Raw genomic sequence first — 25,816 nt, forward strand, 5'->3', positions numbered from 1 at the left:
AAGACCTTAGCCATATCCCCATCCCCTACTACTAGGTCCCCTTTCTCATCCGCTAAGGGACCAACGTTCACCCTAGCCAGCCTCTTCCTTTTTATATATTTATAAAAACTCTTGCTATCCTTTTTTATATTAAGCGCTAGCCCAGCTTCATAGCTTCTTCTACCCTCCTTTATCAACTTTTTTGTCAATCTTTGTTGACATTTAAACCTTTCCCAATCCTCTTCTCGCCCACTGCTCTTAGCTACTCTAAATTCCTCCGCTTTTAATTTAACACTTTCCTTCACCTCCTTCGTTATCCACGGCTTATTACCTCTCTTCCTACTGTCCTTTTTAACCATCGGAATAAATTTCTGCTGAGCACCAAGAAAGATCTCCTTAAAGATCCTCCACTGCTCCTCAGCAGACCTACCTTCCAACGCGCTCCCCCAGTCCACATTCGCCAATTCTTCTCTCATCCTACCATACTCCCCTCTATTCAAACAAAGGACACGTGTCCGGGAACCCACTTTCTCCTCCTCCATCTGCAACAGAAACTCCACCATACAATGATCACTCTCTCCAAGAGGATCCTTCACCTCAAGGTCCCTAATTCTACCCGCCTCATTACATAGCACCAGATCCAAGATAGCTCGCTCCCTCGTCGGCTCCAACACACACTGTTCCAGGAAACTATCCCGGCAGCATTCCAAGAACTCCTTCTCGAGCCCACCTCGTCCAACATGGGTCGACCAATCAATATGCAGATTGAAATCCCCCATAACTACTGCCGTCCCATTCCTGCACGCCGCACTTATTTGCGCGTTAACAGCCCGCCCCACCTCCAGATCATTATTCGGGGGCCTATAGACGACACCCACCAGCGTCTTCCTCCCTTTACTGTTCCTAATCTCCACCCACAACGATTCCACTTTCTGCTCTTTGGCTCCGATATCATCCCTTGCTACCACCTTGATGCTGTCCTTAATCAGCAGAGCTACGCCACCCCCTCTTTCCTCCTGCCTATCCTTCCTAAACACTTGATAGCCCTGTACATTCATCTCCCAGTCCCTGTCACCTACGAGGAAGGAGCATCAGAGAGAAAGCTAAGACTTTACCTGTTAAAAACCTGTTTAAAATAAGTTTAAAGCACTTTGTTCTTTGTAGAACTGTTTAAAGCATTTACTTATTGTATTTACTGCTTTAAGAATTGTGAGGGAGTGATTATCAGGCAGTTGTGGCCCATCAGCTTTAATTATCAAGTGTCCACATGGTGAAGCCTTACATTGTTTGCTGGAGCAGACGAGGAAGGAGCATCAGAGAGAAAGCTAAGACTTTACCTGTTAAAAACCTGTTTAAAATAAGTTTAAAGCACTTTGTTCTTTGTAGAACTGTTTAAAGCATTTACTTATTGTATTTACTGCTTTAAGAATTGTGAGGGAGTGATTATCAGGCAGTTGTGGCCCATCAGCTTTAAATCAGCGCCAAGTTTAAAAGGAGGCCTGGTGTAGATAGCGGGCAGCGGAGTGAGAGGGAAGCAGAGTGAGCTATTAGGGCTTAATATCAAAAAGGGCTTGAAGGTAAAAAGGCCAGGTGGAAAGAACAAGGAAAAAAAAAAATTTTTTTTCAAAACTACTACAGCAAAAAACAAGGAAAAAATTTTTTCCCAAAACAAATTATATTGAATAATGGAGGGGCATGTGATGTGCGGTTCCTGTATGATGTGGGAACTGGTGGACCCCAGGGTCCTTCCCAGTGGCCATGTCTGCAGTAAGTGCAGGTTGCTGGAGGAGCTCCAGCTCAAGGTGGATGAGCTGGCCTCTGAGCTACAGACACTGAGGCTCATCAGGGGGAGAGAGGGTGTCATTGTCAATGGGGTGCAAGTGACATCCACCCCCCCTAGACTGGCTAAATCTAAGGGTCAGGAACAAAAGGGGGCTGCTGGGAGGAGGAAGGGGGGTGAGGAGCGGAGGCCTCAGCCTCTTAATCTGCATAACAGGTTTGAGGTTCTTGCTTCCAGTCTGGAAGAGGACGAGGCAGGTGAGGTTGGTGAGCAAACTGCACACGGTACAGTGATGCAGCAGGACATAGGCAAAGAGAAGGGGAAAAGGAACATAGTAGTGATTGGAGATAGTGGGGTGAAGGGTATTGACACTGTCCTTTGTCACAATGACAAAGTGCACAGAAGGGTGTGTTGTCTGCCTGGTGCTCGGGTACAGGATGTCGCAGCTGGGCTGCAGAGGAATCTGGAGTGGGAGGGTGAGAACCCAGTTGTGGTGGTACATGTGGGTGCCAGCGACGTAGGCAAAGTGCGGACTGAGGATCTGGGGAGGGAGTATGAGAAGCTGGGAATGGAATTAAAAAGTAGAACCGACAAGGTGGTCTTCTCTGGGCTACTGCCTGAACCGAGTGCAGACGGGTGTAGGGTTGACAGGATAAAGGAAGTGAATGGGTGGCTCAGAGATTGGTGTGGGAGGAATGGGATCGAATTTATGGGGCATTGGCACCAGTATTGGGGTAGGTGGGACTTGTTCGGGCGGGATGGGGTTGGTCTGAATCGTGCTGGGACCAGAGTGCTGGCGAATCGAGTAAAGAGGACTGTAGACAGGGCTTTAAACTAATTAGGGGGGGGGAGGGTGCGAGGGTAGGTGATGTTAGGAGGTCTACAGTTAAGGATAGGGTACAGGTAAGGGAGGAGGCTGAGGATGTCCCAAGTGGTGGCGTTACGGCAAATAGGGTCCAGAAGAAGGCTGGGATGAAAGCGCTTTATCTGAATGCACGAAGCATTCGGAATAAAGTGGATGAGCTGGCGGTGATATATTGGGAGGCTGAGTGGCCTGGAGGGGAACCTGCAGGTGGTGGTGTCTGTGCTGCCGCTGTCCTTCGACTGGTAGAAGCTGTGGGCTTGCAATTTGGGGTTGAAGGAGCCTTGGTGAGTGGCTGAAGTGCATCTTGTAGATGGTACACACTGCTGCCACTGTGCGTCAGTGGTGGAGATAGCGGTTATTTAAGAAGGTGGATGGGGTACCAACCTAGTCGTCTACTTTGTCTTGGATGGGTATCGAGCTTCTTGAGTGTTGTTGGAGCCATGCTTATCCGGGCAAGTAGAGAGTATCCCATCCCACTCCTGACTCGTGCCTTGTGGATGGTGGACAGGCTTTAATAACCACAAATATTTTCATTTCCCCAGAGCCTCCAAGAGAAAAATATGACTGATTGAAGATGAGGTGCCATAATGCGTGAAGATTATGTCAAGAGGAAGATGCTGCTATAAAGAGTCAACTAAAGACATGAACCTGAGACGCATCTTCTTGTCAATTTTGTCATTTGGAGTGGTTGGGCTGCTGCTCTTCATGTATTTCCACGCCTGGATGGAAGAGCGGCCTCTCAGTAAGTCAACGGTGCTTTGGACTTTTTGCATTAGTGTGGCAATAGTTACAAAGTTGAAGAGGTGAGGGAGAAATCCTCATGTTTAGAAATGTTTTGCAGCGGAAATACCAGCGATGGACTGGCGTGGGCACAGTAAGAAGTCTCCCGACAACAGGTTAAAGTCCAACAGGTTTATTCAGAGTCACGAGCTTTCGGAGCGCTGCTCCTTCAACATGTGAGTGGACTCAGGTGAGGTGAAGGAGCAGCACTCTGAAAGCTCATGATTCCAAATAAGTCTGTTGGACTTTAACCTGGTGTTGTGAGACTTCTTACTGTAGAGATGGTTTAGCAGGGGAATCCCATTAATTATCGCTTTATGCCAGGAACTCAATATTTACTTTACTTCTCTCAGCCACCGATCAGGATCTGAAGTGATATCTCCCCTTGCCTCCAATTCCTGGGCTTGCCCAGGCAAAGGTCTACCACGAGGCTTTTGTTTTTGCAACTGCCAGGGACACCAAACTTGAGAGAAAGGGTTGTGAGGGGAGGGGCAGGATGGTCCCCATTGCCGCAAAATCGGTCACCCAAATGAGGAAATTTACCCCAGTGTGCTGGGAAGAAAACGGCTTGCTAAGAGTGAGGAAAACGGATATCCCATGGAAGGAGACACATTGGGCTGAATGGGTACCATTGTGCCATCTGCTTCTTCTATCAAAGACATCTATGCAGCAATGTTGGCGTAGAGGTTTGGTCCCTGGACTTGGAAACCTGAGGCTAATACTTGGTGGGGGAGAGGGGGGAGGGGAGGGGAGGGGGTGGGGAACGGGAAAGGGGGCAGGGGGGTTCGAATCCCATCACAGCAGCTACCGAGCAGAGGGACCTGGGGGTCCTTGTGCACGAATCACAAAAACCCAGTCTGCAGGTGCAACAGGTGATCAAGAAGGCGAATGGAATGTTGGCCTTTACAGCGAGGGGGATAGAATATAAAAGCAGGGAGGTATTGCTGCAACTGTACAGGGCACTGGTGAGACCTCAACTGGAGTACTGTGTGCAGTTTTGGTTGCGAAAGGATATATTGTACTCCCAAGGCCAGAGAAGGTTCACCAGACTGATACCGGGGATGAGGGGGTTAGCTTATGAAGAGAGATTGAATAGACTGGGTCTGTACTCATTGGAGTTTAGAAGGCTGAGGGGGATCTTGTAGAGACGTATAAGATAATGAAGGGGATAGATAGGGTAGAGGTAGAGAGATTCTTCCCGCTTAGAAAGGACAGCAGAATTAGAGGGCACAGCCTCAAGATAAGGGGGGAGTTCAGTTTAGATCAGAGTTGAGGAGGAACTTCTTCACTCAAAGGGTGGTGAATCTCTGGAATTCTCTGCCCATTGAAGAGGTGGAGGCTACCTCGCTAAATATATTTAGGTCACAGGTAGATAGGTTTCTGATAGACAGGGGAATTAACGGTTATGGGGAGAAAGTGGGAAATTTATCCACTTTGCAGCCTCAGCAGTGCCTTGTACAGTTGCAGCTAGACCTCCCTGCTTTTATATATTCTATCCCCCTTGCTGTAAAGGCCAACATCCCATTCGCCTTCTTGATCACCTGCTGCACCTGCAGACGAGCAGGCTTGTACTCATTAAAGTTTAGAAGAATGAGGGGAGATCTCATTGAGACGTATAAGATGATGAAGAGGATGGATAGGATAGAGGTGGAGAGACTCTTCCTGCTCAGAAAGGACAGTAGGACTAGGGGGCACAGCCTCAAGATAAAGGGGGGGCGGTTTAGAACAGAGTTGAGGAGGAACTTCTTCACTCAAAGGGTGGTGAATCTCTGGAATTCTCTGCCCGTTGAAGTGGTGGAGGCTGCCTCGCTAAATATATTTAAGACACGGGTAGATAGGTTTTTGATAGGCAAGGGAATTAAGAGTTATGGGGAGAAGGCGGGAAAGTGGAACTGAGACACAACAGATCAGCCATGATCTTATTGAATGGCGGGGCAGGCTCGAAGGGCTAGATGGCCGACTCCTGCTCCTATTTCTTATGTTCTTAGTCGGGTAACTACGTGGGGTTATGGGGGTAGGTTGGAGGGAGGGCGAGGGTGGGGATCCTCTTCCAGAGAGTCAGTGCAGACTTGATGGGCCAAGTGGCCTCCTACTGCATTGTAGGGATATGATGTGTTGGTAAATATAATGGCTGGAATTCTCCGACCTCACCCGCTGCTGGGATTCTCCAGTCCCGCTGCAGTGACTGGAGTTTTAGCTGAGTGCCAAATTCTCCATTCTAGTTGGCAGTGGTGGCAGGGGCGTACGGGACTGGAGGATTCTGGCCATAATGTCACAGTGACAGCCACTGCACCTGTCCCCTCCTCCTCCTGTGGCTTAGGTTGAAAAAGCTGCGTGATGGTTAATGGAATTAGAGCCATGTACCGTAGGTGATGGGTTTTACCAAAGGAGAGGCTTTGTTGGAATTTTATTGGAGGGCTATGGCTTCTCCCCAATCCCCAACGTGGTTCAATGCTTTCAATAAAAAGACAAAACTTATATGGTGCTGATCCCGACCTCTGGATTTCTGAGAACTTTGCAGCTTTTTGAAATGTAGTTACTATTGTGATGTAGAAAACACAGCAGCCAGTTTGAGAGCAACAATTGTGGGTGGCACGGTGGTTAGCACAGCTGCCTCACAGCGCCAAGGACCTGGGTTCAATTCCTGGCTTGGGTCACTGTCTGTGTGGAGTTTGTACATTCTCCCCATGTCTGCGTGGGTTTCCTCCCACAGTCGAGCCAGAAAGACATGCTGGTTAGGATGCATTGACCCGCGCTGAAGTGTGGCAACCAGGGGAATTTCACAGTAACTTCATTGTAGTGTTAATGTAAGCCTTACTTGTAACTAATAAATAAATGTTATAATGACCAGATATTACAGTGAGTATATGGATTATAATTCCATAAACTTTAACCAGCAATTATTTGGCTTGCGTTCCTACATAACAACAGAATGGCTTATATAATAACAACCATTCCACACCAAAGCAATTCATGTATGTGTGAAGAACTTTGGAAATGTTTCTGAGGGATATCTACTCATCTATAAACATTCACTCCCTTCACCACCGACACTCAGTAGCAGCAGTGTGTACTACCTACAAGATGCACTGCAGCAATTCACCAAAGTTCCTTAGACAGCACCTTCCAAACCCGTGACCACTTCCATCTAGAAAGACAAAGGCAGCAGACACATGGGAACACCACCACCTGCAAGTTCCCCTCCTGACATGGAATATATCGCCGTTCCTTCGCAGTTGGGGGTCAAGATCCCAGAATTCCCTCCTTGATGGCATTGTGGGTCAACCCACAGCACGTGGACTGCAGTGGCTCAAGAAGGCAGCTCAGCACCACCTTCTCAAGGGGCAACTAGGGATGGGCAATAAATGCTGGCCAGCCCACGATGCCCATGTCTCACGAATGAATGAAAAAAAGTGTTGTAGAAATGAACTGGTTCCTACAATTTGCCTGTCTCTTCCCGGAGCAGAATGAATCACTGTGTTAGTCAGATTCCATGGCCTCACACGTGGCTATCAGGAGAAACATCATAAAGTGTTTTAATTTTTTTACACAGAGGGTGTTGAGTGCCTGGAACTCGTTGCCAGGGGAGGCAGTGGAAGCAGATACGGCAGTGACTTTTAAGGGGTGTCTGGACAAATACATGAATATTTTGATTTGATTTATTATTGTCACATGTATTAGTATACAATGAAAAGTATTGTTTTTGCACACTGTACAGACAAAGCCTACCATTCATAGGGAAGGAAAGGAGAGGGTGCAGAATGTAGTGTTACAGTCATAGCTAGGGTGTAGAGAAAGATCAGATTAATGCAAGGTAGGTCTATTTAAAAGTCTGACAGCCACAGAGAAGAAGTTGTTCTTGAGTTGGTTGGTACCTGATCTCAGACTTTTGTATCTTTTTCCCGACAGAAGAAGGTGGAAGAGAGAACGTCCACACTGTGTGGGGTGCTTAGTTATGCTGGCTGCTTTTCCCGAGGCAGCAGGATGTGTAGACAGAGTCAATGGATGGGAGGCTGGTTTGTGTGATGGATAGGGCTACACTCACGACTTTTGAAAGTTCCTTGCGGTCTTGGGCAGAGGAGGAACCATACCAAGCTTTGACACAACCAGAAAGAATGCTCTCTATGATGCATCTGTAAAAGCTGGTGAGAGTCGTAGCTGACATGCCAAATTTCCTTAGTCTTCTGAGAAAGTAGAATAAGATGTAAATGGGAGGATACGTTCCCAAAAGGGTAGGGAGTTTTAGTTCAATTGAGCAGCACGATTGGTGCAGGTTTGGAGGGCTGAAAGACCTGTTCCTGTGCTGTAATTTTCTTTGCTCTTTGTTCATTATAATTTTTTGCCTGGAACTGCACTTTCCATATACACAGCAAGTTACTCTCTGCATTGCCCTGTGGGCAGAAAGCAAACACTGTCTTTCCCAGACTAGATATCACTACGGTTTCAGTTGCAAGAAAGGCACTGAGTAACACCAATTGATAATGTTTCCTTTGCTGCTTACGCAACTCCCAGTGGAAAAGTTGAGAGCTGTGGGATGATGTCAGGGCCTCCTACATTCCCAAAGCAGCACAGGAGTATGAACACAACATTCCTTTGTTCAGGAACTCCTCACTGCAGACTGACAAGAGTTCAGGCTCGGTATCACCCCTTCGCAGCAGCTTGGGGTTCACCTTGCGTGTAATTAGGAGCTCCCCCAGTGACAAACGGGGTGACGTTGTTGCTTGCTGCCTCTCAGAAAAGTCCAAACCCCTTTATTTGTTTTATAAAATTCAGAACCATCTGTGTCCCTGTTTCATGCAATACCACAGTGACTGTGCTTTGGAGCAAAACACAACTGCCTCATTTTTAAACACCTATTTTTTCATGGCATCTGGGTGTCGCTGACTGGGCCAGCATTAGTTGCCTATCCCTAATTGCCCGAGTGTCTCGCTGGGCGATATCAGAGGACGGTTAGAATCATACAATCCCGACAGTGCAGAAGGTGGCCATTCGGCCCATCAAGCCTGCACTGACCACAATCCCACCCGGTCCCTATGCCTGTAACCCCACATGTTTACCCCACTAATTCCTTTAACCTATACATCCTGGGACACTAAGGGGCAATTTAGCAATGCACCTAACTAGCATGTTTTTGGATGTGGGAGGAAACCAGAGCACCCGGAGGAAACCCACGCAGATACAGAGAGAACGTTGGACTCCGCACAGACAGTGACCCGAGCCGGGAATTGAACGCGAGTCCCTGGCGCTGTGAGGCAGCAGCGCTAACCACTGTGCCGCCGTGCTGCCCACAAGCAGTGTCCTCCATCCCCGCCCCCATCCAGGTAAAAATTGCAAAGGGAGCCTAACCAAGATGCTCACAGCTGCCCATTCAGCAAGTTACCTCTGCGAGTTTATTTATTAGTAGCACAAGTAGGCTTGCATTAACACTGCAATGAAGTTACTGTGAAAATCCCCAAGTCGCCACACTCCAGCGCCTGTTCGGGTACACTGAGGGAGAATTTAGCACGGCCAATGCACCCTAACCAGCATGACTTTGGGACGAAATCAGAGCACCCGGAAGAAACCCACGCAGACACTGGGAGAACTCCACACAGACCGTGATCCAAGTGGAGAATTGAACTGGGGTCCCTGGTACTGTGAGGCAGCAGTGCTAACCACTGTGCCACCGTGCCGCCCCTCATTCCAGGAATGAGAAACTTCAGTTATAGGGGTAGACTGGAGATGTTGGGACTGTTCTCCTTGGAGAGAAGAAGGCTGAAAGGAGATTTGATAGAGATGTTCAAATATCTCTGTTTGAACAATGTAGGCAGGGAGAAACTGTCTCCACTTGTAGAAGGATCAATAATGAGAGGGCACAGATTTGAAGTGATCTGCAAAAGAAGTGAATGTGATGCGAGGAAAAGACTTTTCACCCAGCGAGTGGTTGGGGTCGGGAATGCCCTGCCTGGGAGTGTGGTGGAGGCAGGTTCAACTGGGGCATTCAAGAGGGCATTAGATGGTTGTTTGAATCGAAACAATGTGCAGAGGTACGGGGAGAAGGCAGAGGAACAGCGCTAAGTCATGATGCTCGTTTGGCGAGCTAGTGCAGACACGATGGGCCGAATGGCCTCTTTCTGCACCCCGACAATTGTGTGATTCTGTATCCTTCCACGTAAAGTTTATGCACCAAAAGCTGGGAAGTTTGGGTGTTTGCTCTGAGCTGGCAAAGATGCGATGGGCCGAATGGTCTCCTCCCCTGCTGTAAATTACAGTCGTGCTGTGGCGTTCACACACAATTAGGGAAAAGCGCCTTTCCATTTGGTTTGGTGATTTTAGCAAGACACCCCTCGCTGCACTTTAATCGCATTGCACTAAATTAATAACAAACTCACAAACCATTCCTGGATCCAGATGTGAAACAATAGTTTGAGGATTACAGGCACCAAGGCGATGAAAGGAGCAGATTAATGCAGCGTGGAAGTTGATCGGATCCAGCTGTTTCTCAGCTACAGCCCACCGGAACCCTTTCAAAGGGAGTTGCTCGCAGTGGGTAGGTAGTGTCTCTCAGAGTGACTGCGGCAACTTTGGAGAGAGACCAAGACCTGAAAATCATTTCAGAACCCAGATCCCTGCCACTCTGTGTCTTAGAGTCAATCTGGTTTCAATGGCACACTGGTTAGCGCTGCTGCCTCACAACACCACACCTATGGTTGGCTCGTCCCGCTGTCAGATAACCCGCCATGGGATGGGGGTGCCTTCTTTAAGTTTAAGTTTATTTATGAGTGTCACAAGTCGGCTTACATTAACACTGCGATGAAGTTACTGTGAAAATCCCTCGGTCGCCACACTCTGGCGCCTGTCCGGGTACACTGAGGGAGAATTTAGCACGGCCAGTGCGCCCTAACCAGCACGTCTTTCAGGATGTAGGAGGAAACCCACGCAGACACGGGGAGAATGTGCAGACTCCACACAGACGGTGACCCAAGCCGGGAATCGAACCCGGGTCCCTGGCGCAGCGAGGCAGCAGTGCCAAACCACTGTGCCACCGTGCCTTCAGTAGGACTGGAAGAACCGCCAGCAGGAAGGGCTAAAAAACCCTAACCCAGGTCCAATCAAACATTCCTGAGAGATATCACCTTGCTGCCATTCCAGTCAGCCTTCTGCAGGGGCCCTCGTCAACCGACTGGTGGAGACTGCACAGAGGCACGGTGGAGTTCGGGAACTGCCTTAGGCCCTTCACTTAATTGCCTTCAGAAGGTTTCACGTTAGAACATAGAACATAGAACACTACAGCACAAACAGGCCCTTCGGCCCACGAGTTGCGCCGATCACATCAACACCTACCAATCTATAGATCTATCTATAACCCCCAATCCCATTAAACCCCATATACTCATCCAGAAGTCTTTTAAAAGACCCCAGCGAGTTCGCCTCCACCACCACCGACGGCAGCCGATTCCATTCACTCACCACCCTCTGAGTGAAAAACTTACCCCTAACATCACTTCTGAACTTCCCTCCTTGCACCTTAAATCTGTGTCCTCTCGTAGCGACCATTTCAACCCGGGGAAATAGCCTCTGAGAATCCAGTTACGTTGCAACTGAGCTGCTCTGATACGCTACAGGGTCGACGGTGCGGACCCTGTAACTCGGCACTGTTCCAGAGGCAGTTTGAGAGATGGTGACAGAGTGTATAACATGGAAAATCTGCTTTTAGTGCCCGATGAGGTGGGTGAGTGGGGGAGGGAGGCTATCTGCTTACCTCCTTGTCATTAATTATGAGGCTGTCAAAACATCTTTTCTCAGTGAATTGAGACAATTTCCATCTGTTTCCAGTTGCCCCGCTGCACCCACGCTGGCACTTTGTCCACACCACCACCGCACACCACCCCCCACCCTTCCCAGCTACACAGATCACAGAGAGTTGATCGTTATACTCTTGACAGGAAGTATGGAAAGCCAGTCAAAGAATGCACAACCACACTCCCCCATCCTCCCCGGCTGATGGAATAGCTCACTTTGCTCAGGGATCTCGGGAAAGACGGCAGTGATCCCATTAAACCGAAATGCGGCTTTCCAGCGCTGTACAAGATCACCTCTCGCTGCAAACAAAACACGAGACCAAGATTATTGAGTCTATTTGAAAATCGTGATTTTTTTTTGTGTGCTGCTAGAAGTTAGAACCTGTACTGCTCTCTCGCAGCGCTAGGTACCCGGGTTAAAGTTAGTGCATCTGTAATCCAAATCGTGCCTGCATCTAAGACAGGAGGCATTGGGTTCAAGGGAGGCACAGTGAACGCAGTGGTTAGCACTGCTGCCTCGCAGCGCCAGGGCCCCTGGTTCTATTCCAGCCTCAGGTAACCATCTGTGCAGAGTTTGCACTTTCTCCCCATGTCTGCATGGGTTTCCTCCAAGAGCTGCGGTTTCCCCCCACACTCCAAAGATGTGCAGATTAGGTGGATTGACCATGCTATATTGTCCCTTAGTGTCCCAAGATGTGCAGGTTAGGTGATTGGCCATGCTGAATTGCCCCTTATTGTCCAAAAATGTGTAGATTAGGTGATTGGCCATGCTAAGTGGTGGGCTGGGGTGGTGGGCTTGGGTCAGATGCTCTGTCAGAATCACAGCAGACTCAATGGGCCAAATGGCCTCCTTCTGTACCATAGGGATTCTTTGGCTATGATGTGCCATCATAACCAAAATGGAACTCGGCACTGGCCTCTCCCACCACAGATAACATGCTAATGGTGGCCAGTAAAGACCTCAAGTTGGCTCATCAAGGGAGCAACCAGTACCTCCCCCATTGCAGATAAAAAATGGGCGCTGTGCCACTCCCAAGGTGCCCAATTGAATACCCCATCCCTCCTGCCAACCGCCCCATTGAGTGCTGGACGAGCATTTGGCACATCATAACATCATGGCTATGGACCAAGTGCTGGCAGATGGGATTAGATGGGAAGTTATGTATTTCTAACGTGTCAGTGTGGTCTTGATGAGCTGAAAGGCCTCTTCTGCAGTGTACGATTCTGTGATGAGTAAAGTTCCAGCCCGGCAGTGAACAAACGATACATTAATACTGTCTAGAAATCTCTCTGTACATCAATAGAAGCAATGGAATCATAGAATCCAGTGCAGAAGGAGGCCATTCGGCCCATCGAGTCTGCATCCACAGCAATCCCACCTAGGCTCAATTCCCACAACCCCACATATTTATCCCATTAATCCCTCTAACCTACACATCCTGGGGCACGAAGGGGAAATTTACTATGGCCAATGCACCTGATCTGTACATCTTTGGACAGCGGGAAGAAACTGGAGCACCCAGAAGAAACCCACGCAAGCACCAGAAGACTATATGACCATGAGACATAGGAGCAGAATTAGGCCACTCGGCCCATCGAGTCTGCTCCGCCATTTAATCATGGCTGATATTTTTCTCATCCCCATTCTCCTGCCTTTTCCTCATAACCCCTAATCAAGAACCTATCTTGATCAGGGGCGCAGGGTGGCACAGTGGTTGGCACTGCTGCCTCACAGTGCCAGGGATCCAGGTTTGATTCCCAGCTTGGGTCACCGTCTGCATGGAGTTTGCACATTCTCCCCGTGTCTGCAGTTTCTCTCCGTGTGCTCCAGTTTCCTCCCACAGTCTGAAAGATGTGCTTGTTAGGAACATTGACCCAAACAAGCTCCAGAGAGTGGCAACTAGGGGAATTTCACAGGAACTTCATTGCAGTGTTAATGTAAGCCTTACTTGTGACTAATAAATAAACTTAAAAAAAACTTTATCTCTGTCTTAAAGACACTCAATGGCCCGGCCTCCACAGCCTTCTGTGGCAAAGAGTTCCACAGATTCACCACTCTCTGGCTGAAGAAATTCCTCCTCATCTCTGTCTTAAAGGTTCATCCCTTTTAGCCTGAGGTTGTGCCCTCTGGCTCTAGTTTTTCCTACTAGTGGAAACATCCTCTCCATGTCCATTGTATCCGGGCCTCGCAGTATCCGGTAAGATTCAATAAGATCCCCCTTCATCCTTCTAAACTCCAATAAGCACAGATCCAGAATCCTCAACTGCTCCTTATATGACAAACTCTTCATTCCAGGGATCATTCTTGCGAACCTCCTCTGGACCCTTCCCAAGGCCCAGCACATCCTTCACAGGAAGTACGTGCCAACTCAGTATAGATGGTGACCCAAGCCGGGAATAAAACCCATGTCCCTGGCGCTGTGAGGCAGCTGTACCACCGTGCTGCCCAAATCCACTGTTAATTTGATATTTACGAGCCTCAGTTTGACTGAGTTAAATCTTTGCCTACTTTGCAATCAGGTAAATTCCTCGAATGATTAGACAAAAAACACTAAGGAGTGTTTACACAGATCTGTAAATTATTTCCCAAAGTGCCACATTTCTCGTAACAGAATTGGAGAAAGAGCCAGCCTGGTTTCTCCAGCATTTACCATTTGAATTTCTGATTTCCCCACACCCGCAGTATTTCGCTTTTATTGGAGAAAAGGGAAAGTGTTTGTTGGAAATGTTTCTGTAAGTAAAATAGAAACTTGCTCGAAACCACTGAGCTGCTGGAATAGCGAGAATTACTGCTGGCACTGATTTGATTGAGAGCTATTTCTATCGAATATGACCTGTGAACTGATTAGGCACGTCTGCTATTGGCAAATAATTAAGTTGGCATGCACTAAGAGTTAGTGTTATCCTTTATCTCCAGTTTCTCTTGTCTGTCCCAATATTGTTTCCATCAGTGAACTCACTCTCAAATTACCACTCTAAATAATTAAAAGCAAAATCCTGCAAATGCTGGAATCAAAACGAAAACAGAGAATGCTGGAAAAGCTCAGCAGGTCCGAGAGCGTCTGTGGAGAGAGAATAGAGCCAACATTTTGAGTCTAGATGCATTCTGACAAAGGGTTTTGATTTTGATTTTGATTTGATTGTCACATGTATTAGTATACAGTGATAAGTGTTGTTTCTTGCACGTTATACAGACAAAGCATACCGTTCATAGAGAAGAAAAGGAGAGGGTGCAGAATCACAGAATCCCTACAGCGCAGAAGGAGGCCATTCGGCCCATCAAGTCTGCACCAACCACAATCTCAAACAGGCCTTATTCCCATAATCTCACATATTTACCCTGCTGGTCGCCCTGACACTAGGGTTAACTAGCCTGGCCAATCAACTTAACCTGCACATCTTTGGACTGTGGGAGGAAACTGGAGGACCCGGAGAAAACCCACGCAGACACAGGAAGAATGTGCAAACTCCACACAGACAGTAACCTGAGGCCGGAATTGAACCCGGGTCCCTGGCGCTGTGAGGCAGCAGTGCTACCCACTGTGTCACTGTGCTGTCCAATGTAGTGTTACAGTCATAGCTAGGGTGTAGAGAAAGATCAACTTAATGCGAGATAGGTCCATTCAAAAGTCTGATGACAGCACGGAAGAAGCTGTTCTTGAGTCAGTTGATGCATGATCTCAGATTTTTGTATCTTTTTCCGAATGGAAGAAGGTGGAAGAGAGAGAGTTCGTGGGGTCCTTAATTATGCTTTGTCATGGCAGTGTAGCGAGTATCAATGGATGTTTGTGTGATGGACTGGGCTACATTCACGACTTGGGCAGAGCAGGAGCCATTCCCAGCTGTGATACAACCAGAAAGAATGCTTTCTATGGTTCATCCAGACTCGAAACATCAGCTTTGTCCTCTCTCCACATATGCTGTCAGACTGATTCTGATTTTCCAGCATTTTCTGTTCTACTCCAAATGATTACCTGTTTTCTTATCAGTCTTATTAAGACACACCTTACCAGTGGCATGTCGTATTCTGAGTATCAAACTTTGATAGAATGGGAATGACATCCATGATTACTACCCCATTTAGAAAAGGATCCCTCAACCCTGGATAGTCAGAAACTTTTTCCCAGGGTGGAAGAGTCAATTACTAGGGGGGGCACAGGTTTTAGGTGCGAGGGGCAAGTTTTAAAGGAGATGTACAAGGCAGCTTTATTTCACAGAGGGTGGTGGGTGCCTCAAACTCACTGCCGGGGAAGGTAGTGGAAGCAGATACGACAGTGACATTTAAGGGGCGTCTGAACAAATATATAAATAGGATGGGAGTAGAGGGATATGGTCCCCGGAAGGGTAGGGGGTTTTAGTTCAGACAGGCAACTCGGTCGGCATAGGCTTTGAGGGCCGAAGGGCCTGTTCCTGTGCTGTAATTTTCTTTGATCTTCATTCTTTGTAATAAAAAAAGGCAGATGGAATTTATAGCAAAGGGACTGGAGTATAAAAGTAGAGAAGTGTTGTTGCAATTGGACAGGGTGTTGGTGAGGCCACTTCTGGAGGATTGTGTCCAGTTTTGGTCTCCTTATCTGAGGAAGGATGTGGTGGCATTGGAGGCAGTTCAGAGGAGGTTCACCAGGTTGATTCCAGGGGTGAAAGGGTTGACGTATGAGGAGAGATTAAACGGTTTGGGCTCGTACTCGCTGGAGTTTAGAAGGATGAGGGGGGGATCTGATCGAGATATATAAAACACCGGTCCCCGACAAGGCTGTGTTCTCTGCCCCCTGCTATACTCCTTATACACCCATGACTGTGCAGCCAAATTCCCCTCCAATTCGATTTACAAGTTTGCTGACGACACCACCGTACTGGGTCGGATCTCAAACAATGATGAGACAAAGTACAGAAATGAGATAGAGAATCGGATGAACTGGTACAGCAACAATAATCTCTCCCTCAATGTCAACAAAACAAAGGAGATTGTCGTTGACTTGAAGAAGCGTAAAGGAGAACATGCCCCTGTCTATATCAATGGGGACAAAGTAGAAATGGTCGAGAGCATCAAGTTTTTAGGTGTCCAGATTACTAACAATCTGAGCTGATCCCCCCATGTCAACACTGTAGTTAAGGAAGCCCACCAACGCCTCTACTTTCTCAAAAGATTAAGGAAATTTGGCATGTCAGCTATGACTCTCACCAACTTTTACAGGTGCACCATAGAAAGTATTCCTTCTGGTTGTATCACAGCTTGGTATGGGCTCCTGCCCTGTCCAAGACCGCAAGGAACTACAGAAGTTTGTGAACCTAGCCCAATCCATCAAGCAAACCAGCCTCCCATCCATTGACTCTGTCTACATTTCCCGCTGCCTCAGCAAAGCAGCCAGCATAATTAAGGACCCCACACACCCCGGACATTCTGTCTTCCATCTTCTTCTATCGGGAAAAAGATACAAAAGTCTGAGGTCACGTACCAATCGACTCAAGAACAGCTTCTTCCCTGCTGCTGTCAGACTTTTGAATGGACCTACCTTGCATTAAGTTGATCTTTCTCTGCACCTTAGTTGTGACTGTAACACTACGTTCTGCACTTTCTCCTTTCCTTCTCTATGAACGGTACGCTTTATCTGTATAGCGCGCAAGAAACAATACTTTTCACTGTATGTTAATACACATGACAATAATAAATCAAATCAAATCAAATGTGAACTTGTGCACTTTGACAGGAAGAATAGAATTGAAGCACATTATTTGACTCAAGAAAGATGGCAGAACGTTACCTTACAGAGGGATCAGGGCGTTCTGCTACATCAATCATAAAACGTTGGTATAAATAATTAGGAAGGAGTGTCAGCATTTATTTTTTAAAATTCATTCATGGAATGTGAGCATTTATTGCCCATCCCTAATTCCCTGCAAGAGAATTAGGTATAAAAGTAGAGAAGTGTTGCTACACAGGATTTTAGTCAGACTGTATTTGGAGTACTGGGTTCAGTTTTAGTTTCCTTAATCAAGGAAGGGTATAACTGCATTAGAAGCAGTTCGAAGAAAGTTCACTCGACTGATTACCAGGATGAAAGGATTATCTTATGAGGAAAAGTTTGAATGGTCTGGGCTTATAGTCATTAAAGTTCAGAAGAATGCGAGTAGTCTCATTGAAACAAAAAAGATTCTGAGGCAACTTGACTGAGTGGACATCAAGAGGATGTTTCCCCTTGAGGGGGAAACAAGAGGTAAGGGACACAGTTTAAAAATAAAGGACTTCCTCCCCCCATTTGGAAAAACATGAGGAGAATTGTTTTCTCTCCCAGGGTTGTTAACCTGAGGAACTTTTTTATTCATTCGTGGGACATGGGTATCATCGGCTGGGCCAGCATTTATTGCCCATCCCTAGTTGCCCCGGAGGGCAGTTGAGAGTCAACAACATTGCTGTGACTCTGGAGTCACATGTAGGCTAGACTGGGTAAGGATGGCAGATTTCCTTCCCTAAAGGACATCAGTGAACCTGGTGGGTTTTTCCTGACAATCGACAATGGTTTCACGGTCATCAGCAGATTCTTAATTCCAGATATTTTCTATTGAATTCAAATTCCACCAGCTGTCGTAGCGGGATTCGAACCCAGGTGTCAAGCTGAGTTTTTGGATTAATAGTCTAGTGATAATACCACTAGGCCATCACCTTCCCTTAATTCTGTCCCCCAGAGAGCAGTGGGGGCTGGGTCATTGCATTATATTCAATGCTGTGTTCAACTGATTGTCCCGGGAATTGAGGGACATGCAGAGGTGGTGGTGTTGGGGGCGGTTGGGGGAGGTGGGGGTTGGGTTGGGGGGGTGTGGGGGGGAGAGAGCAGGGGGGTGTGGGGGCACGGGGGTGTGGGGGCAGGGGGAGTGGGGGTGGGGGGCAGGGGGAGTGGGGGTGGGGGGGCAGGGGGTGGGGACAGGGGGATGGGAAAGCAAGCTGGAATGTGGAATAGAGGTATACGAGCATTCCTAGACTGAGGCCATAATAATCCACTTTCCCGCCTTATCCCCCTAACCCTTGATTCCCTTACTGATGTAAAAACCATGCTGATTTTAAAACGTGCTGTGATTTGGTTTGAATTGATTTATTTTTAGTCCAAAGATGTGCAGGTTAGGTGGATTGGCCAGGCTAAATTGACCCGAGTTTCGGGGGGGAGATTAGCAGGGTAAATGTATGGGGTTACGGGGCTAGGGTGGCATTGTTGTCAGTGCGGACTCGATGGGCTGAGTGGCCTCCTGTGCTGTGGGGATTCTGTGATTCTATTCTCACCACATGTATTGGGATACAATGAAAAGTATTGTTTCTTGCGCACTATACAGACAAAGCATACTGTTCATAGAGTACATAGGAAAGGAGCGGGTGCAGAATGTAGTGTTACAGTCTTAGAAAGACCAACTTAATATAAGGTAGGTCTTGTTGAATGGTGGAGCAGACTGAATGGGCTACTCCTGCTCCTAAACCTTGTGTTCTCTGGTTGAGCATTGGTTTGGCAAAGGAGTGAATGTTTTCGGCAATGGGGCTAGGATGCAGGTGTAGCAGGCGGTAAAGAAGGCTAATGGTATGTTGGTCTTCATTGTGAGAGGTTTCGAGTACAGGAGCAGGGATGTGTTGTTGCAATTACACAGGGGCCTTGGTGAGGCCACACCTAGAGTATTGTGGGCAGTTTTGGTTTCCTTTTCTGAGGAAGGATGTTCTTTCTCTCGAGGGAGTGCAGCGAAGGTTTACCAGGCTGATTCCGGGGATGGTGGGACTGATGTATGAGGAGCGATTGACCAGGTTAGGATTGTTTTCACTGGAGTTCAGATGAATGAGGGAGGGATTTTGTAGAGAATTATAAAACTCTAACAGGACTAGACAGGGTAGATGCAGGGAGGATGTTCCCGATGGTGGGGGGAGTCCAGAACCAGGGGGTCACAGTCTGAGGATTGGGGGTAGACCATTTAGGGTGGAGATGAGGAGACATTTCTTCACCCGGTGAGCCTGTGGAATTCATTCCCACAGGAAGTAGTTGGTGCCAAAACATTGAATGTATTCAAGAGGCAGCTAGATATAGCACTTGGGGTGAATGGGATTAAAGGTTATGGGGAGAAAGCAGGATTAGGCTATTGAGTTGGACAGTCAGCCATGATCATAATGAATGGTGGAGCAGGCTCGAAGGGCCAAATGGCCTCCTCCTTTGATTTGATTTATTATTGATTTCCCCTTATTTCTCTGTTCAACCCATATAAACGCAGTGGGTAAACCCTCGAATATATCCCCTCTCAGTACTGCCGTGAGTTCATCTACCTTACCCGTCAGGCCTCTTGCATTGAAGTAAATGCAGTTTAATCTGGGCTCCCCTTGCTCTCTGTCTTGCTTTTGTCTGATTTGATTTGACTTGATTTATTATTGTCACATGTGTTGGGAAACAGTGAAAATTATTGTTTCTTGCGCATTTTACAGACAAAGCATACCGTTCATAGAGAAGGAAATGAGAGAGTGCAGAATGTAGTGTTACAGTCACAGCTAGGGTGTAGAGAAAGATCAACTTAATGCAAGGTAGGTCCATTCAAAGATCTGACAGCAGCAGGGAAAAAGCTGTTCTTGAGTCAGTTGGTACGTGTCTTCAGACTTTTGTATCTTTTTTCCAACGGAAGAAGGTGGAAGAGAGAATGTCTGGGGTGCGTGAGATCCTTAATTATGCTGGCTGCTTTGCCGAGGCAACAGGAAGTGTAGACAGAATCGATGGATGGGAGGCTGGGTTGTGTGATGGGTTGGGCTACATTCACGACCTTTTGTAGTTCCTTGTGGTCTTGGGCAGAGCAGGAGCCCATACCAAGCTGTGATACAACCAGAAAGAATGCTTTCTATGATGCATCTGTAAAAGTTGGTGAGAGTTGTAGCTGACATGCCAAATTTCCTTAGTCTCCTGAGAAAGTAGAGGGGTTGGTGGGGCTTTCTTAACTATAGTGTTGGCATGGGGGGGGATCAGGACTTGTTGTTGGTGATCCAGACAGCTAAAAACATTAAGCTCTCGATCCTTTCTACTTCGTCTTGCTCTTATCTTCTATGTTTCTATGGAATAAACTCAATTGCACGGATATTATCCATGAGCAGTAAACACCGTCTCACATTCCTGTCCGGATCCTGAATGTTTTTGGTACTTTGCGATTAGTAAGTGTAAGGGCCACTTTAAAACAGCAGTACCCTTGGAAACTGGAGGCAATAACTAACAATGGTGCCAAACGTATACGCCATCTATCAAAGACCTGTAGCATTGCCTGTGCCCACATGCTGTGGAATTATTAATATAATTTATAACCTTATTGTCTCAACACTGTGGTGTGCAGAAAAACACTTGCACTTGTTTTTTTCCCTTTGAGTTGCATAAATCTGCTGTCAAATCTTTTTAAGATCTGAATTTCAAATTAGTCAGTCGTTTTTTTGTATCTGGATGAAGTGCTGACTCTGGACATTGTTGTTATTTAAGTCGTTTCGATGTAGCGGTGATGTAGAGACGCAGTTATTTTGACTCTCTGGCGTCACTCAGCTTCCGTCGCAAAACCAGTATCAATTTGTTTACCCCGCAATCTGCTGTAGGCGAGTGGAAATTCCTCTCCCCGCACCGAGTAAACCGCTCAGCGTTCGGAGGGTGGCTGTTAACAAATAGCTGACGGCAGCACGGACGATAAGAACTCCTACAATCGCGTTAGCTGCACCTCCTCCTCAGGGGGGTGGGGAGAAGGAGAAAGTTATGAATGGGAGCTTGCGCCAGTAAACAGCTGGCTCCATTGCAAGTGTGAATACTTACGATGCCAGGCTAATATGTCTAAAGATCTGGCTACACAGCAGTCTCAATATTCACTGACTGGATTGTCTGCTCTGTGGACGCACATCGAGGGCACTTGCAGTAAATCCTTGCCCGGTTTTGTCTCCAGCCACAGCCTGTTTGACAGATTTAGAAGTCAAGCTTTGCTCTTTCTGATTAATTCCAAACTGCTGCTTCTCACAGTACGCTTGTCTGATTTCTCAAATAGTCGGCAGCCACTCACATAGAACACAGAACATTACAGCGCAGTACAGGCCCTTCGGCCCTCGATGTTGTGCCGACCAGTGGAACCAATCTAATGACCCTCTAACCTAAACTATTCCAATGTTATCCATATGCCTATCCACTGACCATTTGAACGCCCTTAAAGTTGGCGAGTCCACAACTGCTGCAGGCAGGGCATTCCACACCCTTACTAACCCCCAAGTAAACAACCTACCTCTGACATCCGTTCTATAATTACCACCCCTCAATTTAAAGCTATGTCCCCTCGTGTTAGCCATCACCATCCGAGGAAAAAGGCTCTCACTGTCCACCCTATCTAACCCTCTGATCATCCTGTATGCCTCAGTCAGGTCACCTCGTAACCTTCTTCTCTCTAACGAAAACAACCTCAAGTCCCTCAGCCTTTCCTCATAAGACCTTCCCGCCATACCAGGCAACATCCTGGTAAACCTCCTCTGCACCCTTTCCAATGCCTCCACATCTTTCTTATAATGCGGCGACCAGAACTGTACGCAATACTCCAAGTGCGGCCGCACCAGAGTTTTGTATAGTTGTAAGATGACCTCACGGCTCCGAAATTCAATCCCTCTACCAATAAAAGCTAACACACCGTACGCCTTCTTAACAACCTTATCAACCTGGGTGCCAACTTTCAGGGATCTATGCACATGTACACCGAGATCTCTCTGCTCGTCAACACTACCAAGAGTCCTTCCATTAGCCCTATATTCTGTACTCCTGTTACTCTTACCAAAGTGAATCACCATGGAACAGTACAGCACAGGAACAGGCCCTTTGGCCCATCATGTTGTGCCCAAAGACAATTCATAAAACCATAAAATCCCTACAGTGTAGAAGGAGGCCATTCAGCCCATCGAATATGCACCGACTCTTTGATGGAGTATCTTACCTGGGCCCTCTCCCCCATCCCATTTCCTTACTACATGCACTTATCATGCTAATCCCCCGAATTTACACATCTCTGGACAGTAAGGGGCAATTTAGCATGGCCAATCCACCTAACGCACACATCTTTGGGGGCCAAAGGGAATTTAACATGGTCTATCCATCTAACCTACAGATTTTAGGACTGTGGAAGGAAACTGGAGCACCCCAAGGAAACCCAAGCAGACACAGGGAGAACGTGCAATCTCCACACAGTTACCCAAGGCTGGAATCGAACCCAGGTCCCTGGCGTTGTAAGGCAGCAGTGCTAGCCACTGTGACACTATTCCATACATTGGAACATTATCAGACATCAAGCCATAGATTCAGCTTCGATTCTCAGCTTGGGTGAAGTATGCATGTTCTCCCCATATCTGTGTGGGTTTCCTCTGGGTGCTTCGATTTCTTCCCACAGTCCAAAGATGAACGGGTGAGGTGCATTGGCCATGATGTGTTGCCCCTTAATGTCCTGGAATGAGTGGTTAGAGGGATTAGTGGGGTAAATGTGTGGGATTACGGAGATAGGGCCTGGTTGGGATTGTTGTCGGTGCAGACTCAATGGCCTCCAGGACATTAGGGTGGGAATAGAGGGATACAGTTCTGGGAAGAGTCAGGGGTTTTAGTTCAGTCAGGCAGCATGGTTGGTGCAGGCTTGGAGGGCCGAAGGGCCTGTTCCCATGCTGTAACTTTCTTTGTTCTTTGAAATGACGGAGTAGGTTTTAAGGAGAATCTCAGGAGGGGTTCAGAGTGTGGCAACTATAGAACTTTGGTGAGGCCACAGCTGGAGTTCTGTGTGCAGTTCTGGTCACCACATCATCGGAAGGACATGAACACACTGGAAAGGGTGCAGGGGAGATTCACCTGGATGCTACCTGGGATGGAACATTGAAGTTATGAAGAGAGGTTGGATAGGCTTGAGTTGTTTTTGTTGGAGCAGAGAAGAGCAGGGGGTGTTGGGGGGGGGACCTGATTGAGGGTCAAGATTATGAGGGACACAGACAGGATGGATAGGAAGCAGCTGTTCCCTCAGTTGAAGGGTCAGTTACGAGGTTAAAAGTGAGAGGTGGGAGATTTAGGGGATTGTCAAGGAAAACCTTTTTACCCAGAGGGTGGTGAGGGTCTGGAATGCGCTGCCTGGGAGGGTGGTGGAGGTGCGATGCCTCACATCCTTTAAAAAGTATCTGGATGAGCACTTGGCACATCACAACATTCAGGGCTACGGGCCAAGTGCTGGCAAGTGGGATTAGATGGGCAGGTCAGGGCCTTTCATGCGTCAGTGCAGAGTCGATGGGCCGAAGGGCCTCTTCTGCACTGGAGTAATTTGCGATTCTGTGATTTGTGATTCTGTGACTAGGGGATTTTCACACTAACTTTATTGCAGCGTTAATGTAAGCCTACTTGTGACTAATAACTAAAACTTAATTTCTTCAAACCAAGGAATGTGAAGGGGAAACTTGTAATGAGAAGTTTTTTGTTAGTCAACCAATTTCATTCACAATGGGAAGGAGGGTGGGAGATTGGTGTATCTGTCACGCAGGATCAAACAAATGGAACCGCTTTCTGCTAACTTCTTTCTTCAAAAGCTCTGAGTTCCTTGAACATCGAATCTTATTATCCAACATCTTAATTCCAAACTTGAAAGATTTCTGTGGTTAATTGGTACTGTCTAATGTCGAATTTGATGATTTGTACGTATCAGGAGTTAGTGGATTGAAATAATGGGAGCGCCTGGGTTTGAGAAACTGCAAAACCAGCAGAGTGTAATTGCTATTCAAACATACTCAGTAAGGCCAGGGACAGAGATGTGAAAAGAATAACCAACAGGTCCTTCTCTCCTCGTGACAGAGCCTGTGAGACTGGGGACATTGCAGTTTTTCTAATCTTCATTCAGGGGTGGCAATGTTGTTGCTGGGCCAGCCCATCCCTAATTGCCCCTGAACTGAGCGGCTTGCTCACCCATTTCAGAGGGCACAAGGAATAGTAGCAGGAGCGAGACCACCAGGCCCTTCAACCCAGCCCCGCTATTCAATACAATCATGGCTGATATAAAAGAGTGCTGTGGCTCTGGAGTCACCTGTAGGCAAGACTAAGAACATAAGAACATAAGAAATAGGAGCAGGAGTAGGCCATCTAGCCCTTCGAGCCTGCCCCGCCATTCAATAAGATCATGGCTGATCTGTCGTGGCTCAGTTCCACATTCCCGCCCTCTCCCCATAACCCTTAATCCCCTCTCTTATCAAAAACCCATCAACCCGCGTCTTAAAAATATTTAGTGAGGCAGCCTCCACCACTTTGGGCATTGGTGAGGCCGCAGCTGGAGTACTGTGTGCGTTTTTGGGCGCCGCACCTGCGCAAAGATATTTTGGCCTTGGAGGGAGTGCAGAGGAGGTTTACTAGGCTGATACCGGAGTTGAGGGGGTTGAGCTATGAGGAGAGGCTGAATAAACTGGGCTTGTACTCGTTAGAGTTTAGAAGAATGAGAGGAGATCTCATTGAGACGTATAAGATGATGAATGGGATGGATAGGATAGAGGTGGAAAGACTCTTCCCGCTCAAAAAAGACAATAGGACTAGGGGGCACAGCCTCAAGATAAAAGGGGGGCGGTTTAGAACGGAGTTGAGGAGGAACTTCTTCACTCAAAGGGTGGTGAATCTCTGGAATTCTCTGCCCGTTGAAGTGGTGGAGGCTGCCTCGCTAAATATTTTTAAGACGCGGGTTGATGGGTTTTTGATAGGAGAGGGGATTAAGGGTTATGGGGAGAGGGCGGGAAAGTGGAACTGAGCAGCGACAGATCAGCCATGATCTTATTGAATGGCGGGGCAGGCTCGAAGGGCTGGATGGCCTACTCCTGCTCCTATTTCTTATGTTCTTATGTTCTTATGTTCTTCAACAGGCAGAGAATTCCAGAGATTCACCACCCTTTGAGTGAAGAAGTTCCTCCTCAACTCCGTTCTAAACCGCCCCCCCTTTATCTTGAGGCTGTGCCCCCTAGTCCTACTGTCCTTTCTGAGCGGGAAGAGTCTCTCCACCTCTATCCTATCCATCCCATTCATCATCTTATACATCTCAATGAGATCTCCCCTCATTCTTCTAAACTCTAACGAGTACAAGCCTAGTTTATTCAGCCTCTCCTCATAGCTCAACCCCCTCAACTCTGGCATCAGCCTAGTAAACCTCCTCTGCACTCCCTCCAAGGCCAAGGAAGGCAGATTTCCTTCCCTAAAGGAAAATTAGTCAACCAGATGGGTTTTTACAGCAATCGACAATGGTTTCATCAGTCAACTTTTAGTTCCAGATTTTTATTGAATTCGAATATCAATATCTGCCATGGTGGAACTTGAACTCGGGGTCTCAGAGCATTACCCTGGATCTCTGGATTACTAGATACACATATATGTACATAGGGGAGAAGGAAAGGAGATAATGCAAAATGTAGTGTTACAGTCACAGCTAGGGTGTAGAGAAAGATCAACTTAATGCAAGTTAGGTCCATTCAAAAGTCTGACAGCAACAAGGAAGAAGCTGTTCTTGAGTCGATTGGTACGTGACCTGAGACTTTTGTATCTTTTTTGCAACGGAAGAAGGTGGAAGAGAGAATGTCCGGGGTGTGTGGGGCCCTTAATTATGCTGGCTGCTTTGCCGAGGCAG

At 47.3% G+C, this 25,816-nt stretch overlaps 1 protein-coding gene and 1 long non-coding RNA gene across 2 annotated transcripts in view; one reads left to right on the plus strand and one right to left on the minus strand.

Moving 5' to 3' along the window:
• The window catches only part of LOC145346881 (uncharacterized), a 30,018-nt gene extending 18,768 nt beyond the window's left edge, over positions 1–11,250 (minus strand). Inside the window, exon 1 of the long non-coding RNA XR_013887738.1 lies at positions 11,146–11,250. This is a non-coding gene — a long non-coding RNA (uncharacterized LOC145346881). The remainder of the gene's footprint in view (positions 1–11,145) is intronic.
• Positions 1–25,816, plus strand: part of LOC145346880 (carbohydrate sulfotransferase 9-like) — a 110,780-nt gene that overhangs the window by 43,362 nt on the left and 41,602 nt on the right. The window contains exon 3 of the mRNA XM_080194742.1: positions 3,167–3,366. Within this exon, the coding sequence (XP_080050868.1) occupies positions 3,225–3,366 (142 nt within the window). The 5' untranslated portion in view covers positions 3,167–3,224. The remainder of the gene's footprint in view (positions 1–3,166; positions 3,367–25,816) is intronic.

The sequence above is a fragment of the Carcharhinus amblyrhynchos genome, chromosome 8 (assembly GCF_965287045.1).
Source record: "Carcharhinus amblyrhynchos chromosome 8, sCarAmb.v2.hapA, whole genome shotgun sequence".
In the NCBI taxonomy this organism is placed as follows: Eukaryota; Metazoa; Chordata; class Chondrichthyes; order Carcharhiniformes; family Carcharhinidae; genus Carcharhinus; species Carcharhinus amblyrhynchos.